This window comes from Erinaceus europaeus, chromosome 23 (genome assembly GCF_950295315.1).
Source record: "Erinaceus europaeus chromosome 23, mEriEur2.1, whole genome shotgun sequence".
Classification (NCBI taxonomy): Eukaryota; Metazoa; Chordata; class Mammalia; order Eulipotyphla; family Erinaceidae; genus Erinaceus; species Erinaceus europaeus.
The window spans coordinates 4850271-4860043 of record NC_080184.1 but is presented as its reverse complement, the minus strand read 5'-3'; the positions used below and the strand labels follow the sequence as shown (position 1 = coordinate 4860043).

General features: G+C 43.3%; 1 protein-coding gene across 1 annotated transcript in view; it reads left to right on the top strand.

Annotated features, from left to right (window-relative positions):
* The first annotated feature begins 4724 nt into the window (after positions 1 to 4724).
* The window catches only part of LOC103127989 (vomeronasal type-2 receptor 116-like), a 32839-nt gene continuing 27790 nt past the window's right edge, over positions 4725 to 9773 (top strand). Inside the window, 2 exon segments of the mRNA XM_060182211.1 lie at positions 4725 to 4776; positions 6098 to 6150. Of these exon segments, the coding sequence (XP_060038194.1) occupies positions 4725 to 4776; positions 6098 to 6150 (105 nt within the window).

Genomic DNA, 9773 nt, shown 5'->3' with positions numbered 1-9773 from the left:
ATTCCCAGATTAGATACAGATGAACAGGAAATGAGGTGGACGAAGTTATGGGTCATCAAATACATAAAGTTTTAGGAAAAATTCTTAGTAATACTTATTCACCTCCTCTTATGAAAATAAGTTAAAACTCTACATAAAATACTATCTGCTAAGCCTATTACTCAGAAATGCATCACCCCATGAAGTACAACATTTCTGTAGAACCGCAAGGCCATCTAATCAAGAAATGAGCTTTACTTTCTGTTTCAGATATTATGTAAGGCTGAAAGATATATAAACTTTCACTGGCTGAATAAAAATTGAGTTCAGATTCACCCTCCAACAGAGTGTGGTGTATTCTGTTCTCCCCTGTGCCAACTCCTGACCCAACAGGTGGTCACCTTCAGAGTTCCCTGATCCTTCCTGCTGCTCTTCTGCTGTAGCGGTCCATCGCAGCCCTTGTTGTAGTTATTGCTGTCATCGTTGTTGGATAGGACAGAGAGAAATGGAGTTAGGAGGGGAAGACAGAGAGGGGGAGAGAGAGACACCTGCAGACCTGCTTCACCACCTGTGAAGCGACTCCCCTGCAGGTGGGGAGCCAGGGGTTTGAACCGGGATCCTTCCTCCATTCCTTGAGCATTGCGTCACCTGCGCTAGACCCGCTGTGCTACCACCCGACTCTCTTAAACAAATTTTTTTTGGGGGTTATGCTGTGGCTCTGGGGTGGGAGTGGGAGATGGGGGGGATTAAAGCTGGGACTTCAGAGCCTCAGGCATGAGAGTCTCTTTGCATAACCATTATGCTATCTCTCCCTCTTTTTAAATATTTTGTTTCTTTATTTGGTGGAGACAGAAATTTAGAGGGGAGGAGGAGATAGAGAAATAAGACACCTGAAGCCCTGTTTTACCACTGAAGCTTTCCCCCTGCATGGGACCTTGTGTACTGTGATGTGTGCGCTTACCCAGGTATACCACCGCCTTGCCCCCTCACGTAACCCTCTCTAGCCCTTTTCTAGAACAAGAGGTGTAATCAGGTACAAAGGGCTCTTACCTGCCAGGCCTAGAATTCTGAGTGTTAGAAGTGAGTGAGGTCACAGTGGAGGAACAGTCACTGAGTTTGAGGTCACCCCTAGTGACAGCCAAGTGGCAGTGTGGCTTGGTCCATGACCAGGACAAGACCAGGCCCTCCTATGTCAATAGGCATCCAACCTGCGCCTGAGTGTAATGCCCTCCACTCCAGGTCACTTGAGCTGAATTGACCATCATTGAATGTTTCTATCCCTCTTGTTTGTTGACACCTTCATCAGGGGCACAGACTGTGACCTGAAGAAGAGGTTCAGGAGACAGGGGCCAGGCAGTAGCGCAGTGGGTTAGGCACACATGGCACAAAGTACAATGACCAGTGTAAGGATCCCAGTTGTGCCCCAGGCTCCCCACCTGCAAGGGGGGGGTCACTTCTTGGGTGGTGAAGTAGGTCTGCAGGTGTCTATCTTTCTCTCCCCCTCTCTATCTTCTCCTCCTCTCATTTCTCTCTGTCCTATCCAACAATGATAGAAATAACAACAATAATAATAACTAAAACAAGGGCAGCAAAAGGAAAAAAATAGCTTCCAGGAGCAGTGGACTTGTAGTGCAATCACCGAGCCCCAGCAATAACCCTGGAGGAGAGGGATAAAAAAACCAGACCTATAATTGTTATTTCAATTGAAGAAGGGGAAGAAAACAAAGAAGAAGGGGAAGAAGAAGAAGAAGATGATGATGAAGAAGAAGAAGAAGAAGAAGAAGAAGGAGAAGGAGAAGGAGAAGAAGAAGATGATGATGATGAAGAAGAAGAATGCAAAGCAGGACAAATTGACCTTCATCCATTTTGGAGTCTGAGGACTGGCCCTCAAGGTGAAAGACCAAGGTCTCTGCAATCCACCTTTGTCTGGCTGGATAGGCTCTGTGGATGCTCTCAGACACGGCCCTCAGTCTGAGAGTGAGCCCCCTGAGCACCACTTCTCATATTGATGATCACATTGGAGACTTCAGGACCTGGTTTTGTCCTGGTGTTGGGGACAAGCAGAAAATGAGGACTGTGTCACTCTCAATGGAAGGGAGGGGTTCTTCTTGCGTTGAAAGACCTCAGGGGTGTCTGCCCACTTTTCTGCAGTTCTCTGTCTGCTTTTGTTTGGGGATTTAGTACAAATGAGGGGCCAGGTGGTGATGCACCTGGTTAAGTGCACAAATTGCAGTGCACAAGGACCCAGGTTCAAGTCGTCACCTGTAGGGGGAAAGCTTCATGAGTGGGGAAGCAGGGCTGCAGTGTTTTTCTTTATTTTATATATTTTTTATTTTCCTTATTTATTGGATAGAGACAGCCAAAAATCAAGAGGGGGGGTGATAGAGAGGGAGAGAGACAGAGAGACACCTGTAGCCCTGCTTCACCACTCATGAAGCTTTCCCCCTGCAGGTAGAGACTGGGGGCTCAAACCTGGGTCCTTGCACATTGTAATACATGTGCTCAACCAGGTGTGGCACCACCCAGCCCCTGCAGGTGTTTTTCTATCTCTACCTCTCTATCTTCCCTCCCCTCTCAATTTCTCTCTACCCAGTGATAAATTAAATGCTTAAAAATAAATTAAAATAAAAGATAACAAATGGACACATATTAGCGATCCCACTTGTAGATGGAAGTTGCTGAACAAGAAATAAAAAAAAAAATGGAGGGAGCCAGGCTTGGTGGCAAATTGGGTTAAGCACACATAGCAGGAAGTGCAAAGACACGCACAAGTATCCGGGTTCAAACCCCTGCTCCCCACCTACAGGGGATCTGCTTCACATGGTGAAATTCATGGGGGTATTCAGAGGCTGGGAAGCCAAGGGGGCTTTAGTCAGTGTACCATATTCAATCGGTCTGATAAACAAGCATTTATTACCGATTTTAATGAACTACACACTTTGTGGTTCTTTTTTTGTTTTCTCATTAAATTATAGTTCTCCTAAGATAGTCATAGGTACTTAATTTGAAAGAGAAGGGATACAGAGTCAGAGAGAGAAAGAGAGACACCTGCCCCCTGCAGGTGGGGAACAGGATGTACTAAGTACATCCCCACCCAGACGCTCAGTTCTCTTCTGAGCATGAGCCCAAGACCTGGGATTAGAAAGGCATTCTTTACATGTATCAGATTTTAGAAAGTACACATTTCTTCACCAAAACTCCTCCTTCCAAACACTTTATCTTCCAATTGCTTCTTCCACCTCTTCATTGTCCATAATGATAGTTACCTGATTTCTGAAAGGTATCACAGCTATAAACTGATTTTTTTTTTTAGTAATTTAATAACAAGATTGTGGGATAAGAGGGGTACAATTCCATACAGTTCCCACCACCAGAGCTCCACATCCCATCCCTTCTATTGAAAGTTTCCCTATTCTTTATCCCTCTGGGACTATCGACCCAGGATCATTTTGAGGTGCAGAAAGTGGAAGGTCTGTCTTCTGTAATTGCTTATCTGCTGGGCATGGTCATTGGCAGGTAGATCCATACCAACAGCCTGTTTTTATTTTTCCCTAGTGGGGTAGGGCTCTGGGGAGGTGGGGCCTTTAGGACACATTGATGGGGTCATCTGTCCAGGGAAGTCTGGTTGGCATCATGGTAACACCTGCAACTTGGTGGCTGGGTATTGGACCTGAAGGGTTGACATCCAATGCCTGGCATCTCTGAACACCGTCACAGGTGGAAACATGTTGAGGTGGCACTGGTTGCAGTGATTGGATTGAGATCGGCAAGTGCAGTATCAAATGATATGCGTCAAGGGAAGCATGAAAGAAAATGTGCCACGCCCCAGAGACTCCAAGAATGGGAGACATTTGGTTTCTATAGAGAATGAGGAAGGTTCTTAGCTATCTTAAGAAGGCAATAGATAATTATTATTATTATAACCTAGTTATTTGGGAACTTGGTTTACTTGAAAATCCCATGGATAGGATTTAGCGTACCATACAAGACCTTAGCATGCTATTTACAATATTGCTCAGTTTCAGAAGAAGCAAATATATTATTTTGCACATTCTGTTAGGGAATTATCTGAGAGTTGAATTCTACAGTCAAGATTTTTTGCCTATGGTATAGATTTTTTTTATTAACTTTAGTTTCTTGGATGAAGGCAGGCAGAAATTGAGAGGGAAGGGGGTGCTAAAGAGGGAGAGAGACAGAGAGACATCTGCAACCCTACTTCAACACTCCTGAAATTTTCCCCCTTCAGGTGAGGATTGGAAGCTTGAACCTGGGTCTTTGTGCACTGTGACGTGCAGTCTACCAGGTGTGTCACCAGCTGGTCCCTGTATATATGTGTGTGTGTGTGTGTGTGTGTGTGTGTGTGTATTCCTTCCTTATGCTCATAGCTCAGTTGACTTGAGTTCTGAGTGGCAAATGAGTATGTAACTGAGGTGCCACTGAAGCCACTTATCAGAAAGCTATGCCGATTCAGTCAAAGCTTGACCTAAATCTGGTAACTTGTTGACTATTTCTGAGTTATCAGGTAGATGGTTCTGGTTCTGACATTTACTGATAGTTGTCTTACTCTCTATTTATTTTTCTGTAAAGATGCCTTTTGAGTTGCCCACCCCCATCCATCTCATTTTCCTAGGTGACATCTTTTTCAGTATGCTGAATTTTTACTGGTCTCATGATTGTATATAATTGTTAATATTGTCAGTATGAAGAGATCATACCTCTGTCCAATGTCCTATTTGATTTAGCACATGGTCCTTAATGCTGGACATATTAGAAAGTCAACTTGTATTAATGGTGTGGGTGAGTGTAATACAGCATAACAGGCAAGACTCAATAGACTTTCACTTGTGAGTAGAGTGAACACACAGCTACTGTGGTTAACAGTTGTGTGGGTCAGACATGATGGGCCTAGACCTCCAATAGATCCCTTTCTCCACTGTCACTGGTCATATCCTTCAGGAACAACACAATGGACCCTGCTGTGAGTCCCCATAGGACCTTGCCCTCAATGTGGCTCAACAGTGGTAGAGAATGTGCCATCCTCCGAAGGTGCGGTGGATAACATACTCTATCTACCACCGGAGGAAGATGGGTCCTAAAATTGGTGCAACCTGGAACGTTCCTCCTTGTGACCACAGAATGCAAGCTCAGACCTCCAGGGATGTCAAGGTTGCTCAGGCTCCTGTGCTGAATTTGGGCCCCAGATCAAATGGATGGTGTTTACAGTCAGCAATATTTATATACTTTTCCCATATTTGGGAGCTACTTTCCCCTTATCGAGTTCTCTAGTCCTTTTTCCAACTATGACATCATCTTCCCAGACAATAGCCTAGGTCCACCTGCAAACTAGATGTCAGGCTCAGACAAAAACTATTGAAGTCATGGGCCCCTTGGAATTTACATAAAATTGACCTACTAGCTTTATCCAAAATGGACACCCCAAATCATCATCTACAATATTCTTTCCTTTAGGTTCATGATTAGTCAACAGTTTGTTCTGCTTTACGTGTTAACTCTTTTTCAGCCCCAGGGTCCAGATGATACCATGATGCCAACCTGACTTCGCTCGTTGACGATCTCACCAATATGTCTTGGAGCCTCACTTCCAAAGATCCCTGCCCCACTAGGGAAAGAGAGAGAAAGGCTGGGAGTATGGATCGACTTGTCAATGCCCATGTTCAGTGGGGAAGCAATTACAGAAGCCAGACCTTCCACTTTCTGCAACCCATAATCACCCTGGGTCTGTACTCCCAGAGGGATAAAGGATAGGAAAGCTACCAGAGGAGGGGATGGGATATGGAGTTCTGGTGGTAGGAATTGGACCGTTCTTATCCTATGGTCTTGTCGGACTTTCCATTTTAAAAATAAAAAGTATTAATAAAAAAGATATTTCTTTCAATATTGTTTTGACTGTACATTCATAAAATGACATTTTATGGGTTTATCTGAGACTACCTGTACTACTACAGAAATTTACATCTACGTTGATGAAAATACCACTATATTTTGATTGTATAACCTTAGTGCAATACTTTAATTCACTAATTCTCAATCCCACATTTGTTATGTTTCAGTAGTGTTCTGAAACATTCTGAGTTCTTTGCATTTCCCTGTCTGTTAGAATGGGGCTATCAGTTTGGACTCCAAGTAACTGTCTACAATGACGACGTCTATGTATGCATGAAATGCAAGAGTGGCATTTGACAGAAATCACTTATTAAAACTATGCAATCACAAAGACTTCAACAAAATATGTGCCTCCAGTCTTTCTTCTTGATTCTAAGCCATACTTTGTATTTTTTATTTGCAAAAATTCATGTATTTTATCCATTTATTTCTAAAACCAGTATGTATTCTAATTTTTTAATTTAAATTTCTACTTTTATTAATTTTTAAATATTTATTTTCCTTTTTGTTGCCCTTATTGCTTTATTTTAGTTATTATTGTTGTTGTTATTGATGTAGTCATTGTTGGATAGGTCAGAGAAAAGTGGAGACAAGAAGGGAAGACAGAGGGGATGAGAGAAAGATAGACACCTGCAGACCTGCTTCACTGCTTGTGGAGCGACTCCCCTGCAGGTGGGGAGCCGGGACTTGAACCAGGATCCTGTGCAACACCAAATGTGGCACCACTTGAGCCCTGTTCTCTGTATCTGTATCCCTTAAAATGATTATGTTGAAAACCCAGGGGCTCATTTAAATATAAGGATTTAGTGCTGGTCTCCTCAGAGTCTGGGTCAGCATAGATCACCCTAGACAAGAGAGAGAGGGCCAGTTGTGCACATTTACTACAAGTGGTGTGATAGGCTTCTATTCCTTGCCTAGAATTCAACCTGCTGCTTTTTAAAAATGTATTTATAAAAAGGAAACACTGACAAAGCATAGGATAAGAGGGGTACAACGCCACACAGTAACCACAACCAGTACTCTATATTCCATCTCCTCCCCTGATAGCTTTCCTATTCTTTAACCTTCTGGAAGTATGGACCCAGGGTCATTATGGGGTGAAGAAGGTGGAAGGTCTGGCTTCTGTAATTGCTTCTCCACTGAACATGGGTTTTGGCAGCTTCATCCATACTCCCAGCCTGTCTCTCTCTTTCTCTAGTGGGGCAGTGCTCTGGAGAAGCAGGGCTCTAGGACTCTTTGTGGGGACATCTACCCAGGGAGGTCTGGTTGGCATCAAGGTAGCATCTTGAACCTGGTGGCTGAAGAAAGAGTTAACATAAACAGCCAAATTGTTGACTAATCATGAATGTAAAGGCTGGGATATTGCAGATGACAATTTGGTGTCTCTGTTTTGAAGATAGCTAGTAGGCCTATTTTAGTTATATTCCTAAGGGCCCATGACTATACGAGTTTTTCCTTGAGCCTGACCTCTGATATGCAGGTGGATCCAAGTTATTGTCTGGGGATATGATGCCATGGCTGGAAAAAGGATGAGAAAGCTGGATCAGGGAAGTGAGTAGCTCCCAAATATGGGAAAGGTGTATAAATATTGTTGACTGTAAACCGCATTGATTTGATCTGGGGCCCATATTCAAATTATGAGTCTATGTGATCTCTGTATCCCTGTAGATCTGAGCTCACATTCTGTAGTCATGATAGGAACCTTCCAAGATGCTCCAATTTCAGGACCCATCTTCCACCAGTGGTAGAGTATGTTATCCAGAATAACTTCGGAGGGTGGAACATTCTCTAACATTGTTGATCCACATTGAGGGCAAGGTCCTATGGGGGCCCACCAAGGGTTCTATTGTGTTGTTCCTGATGAAGATGACCAGTGATGATGGAGAGAGGGATCTAGGCCTAGGCCCATCATGTCTTTATGAGAATCTCAAGACTCCCTGACTAGGACCCAAGATGATGGGGTGGCCTGATGGTGACTAAAGAGTCATCATTAAAGTGTTCCCGTCTCTTGACCTTATGCAGTCTGATGCTTTTAATCATGACATCCATCCCCCTGCCCAGATGATTACTGAATGATTATCAAGCCCATGATTCTGTGGCATTGCAATTTTATGCTATTGTGATCCATCCTGAAAGACTTCCATAAATCATCAGAGAAAACAAAAGTGCTGGAGAAAGTTTGACTCAAACTCAGACCTATCACACCCTGAAGGGCCCCTGAGACTTGTCCTGCCACAACAGCCCCAAACTCCTTGCAGAATCATGCACCTGTTTGGAGACTCACTTGCCCCCGAGTGAAATGACCCCTAGAGAATTAATTGATTTATTTTGGGCCACTAAACTTGATGAAATCACAAATGCCAAGGGCGAAGGAGAATCCAAACACATTTTCCCAAAGTGGTTTTCACCAGAGTGACCAAAGTTGGGCAGGTGCAGAGCCCCAGGGCAGAGGGTTCCCAGAGCTCCTTCAAAGCACTGCAATGAAGCTGGTAAAAAGAAGGGACATTGAAAGCTGTTTGACACAGAATCACAGGGGCTGAAGTCTCTGCACTGTGACTCCTACATGGTCACCTCTAGGCCTTGCCTTTGTCCTGGGCTTAGTCCAGCTCAAGCCCCCATTGACTTCATGAGCTTCAGAAAAGAACAGCAGTGCATTTCTGCTGTGGCACAGTTAGGGATACCTGTCCCAACCTGAATACTTAGCTGCAGGCCCCTGGATTGCCTTAATCTTTATGACTCAACACACAGATGCACAGATAGGTACCTCCATTAACAAACAGTGCCATGCCATCCTTTCTGATCTGTCTTTTTCTTTTCCTTCAGTCTTTACCTCTATTTTGCAACATGGACGTGGACATTTCTCCCTGCCCTCTATTCCTGAAGCCTAGTGTTTACAGGGACGGGGACCTGCTGCTGGATGGCTTCTTCCCCCTCTACTCTTGGAAATCACAACTAGACCTACAACAACTCTATTGGCTGTCCAAGCCAATCCAAACTTCACCTGGATGGTAAATGATTCACTATTTTTAAAATTATTGCCTTTCTTTATTGCCTAGAGACAGCCAGACACTTGAAAGGGAAGAGGGAGAGAGAAAGAGAGACACCTGCAACCCTGCTTCACCACTTGTGAAGCTTTCCCCCTGCAGGTGGGGACCAGGGGCTTGAACCCAGGTCCTGTACACTGTAATGTGTGTGCTTAATCAGGTGCGCCCCCTTCCCCATCCCATAATCCACTGTCTATGTGAGTGTGAGAAATATAATTGACAAACGTTTGTTCTCAGTTTTTCCTCTTTTCCATTCTCTTAGTGTGTTCAACTAGTCGTTACTAATAGCTCAGGTTTGCATTTTGATGAATTCTTTTGAGCTCTGGTATCAAAGAAGTGCTTGTATAATCCAGAGTTACCCTTCATAGCTTTTATTTGTCTACTACAAATTCTGAGTTAAAATTTCTCAATCAAAGCAAAGGTTTTTTTCCTTCTGTAATTACAAAGACAAGTATGCTGGGAACATTGTTAATAAAGTTTTTTCTTTTATTTTGTTTTATCTTTTCACTTTGCTTAAACTATGTGGGTATATTTCTGGGCTTCTTGATTTGTTATATAAATATATTTGGCTGAATTTATGAAAATGACCTTGTAATATATATATGTATATATATATATATACATATATATATATTTATAAAACAGAGCTGGAGAGCAGAGTTTGAATGCATCAGACCATTATTAATGTCCCCCCAAAGGGGATGTGTACTTGCAGACACATGGTGTATACCTTTCAATGAACTCCTGCTAAATGTCTCCTACACCTCTTGCACAGTCTGCTTTTCCCTCTATTTATTAGGTATATGTGCATACGGTTGTGACAAATATAAACATCTGAAGGATGTA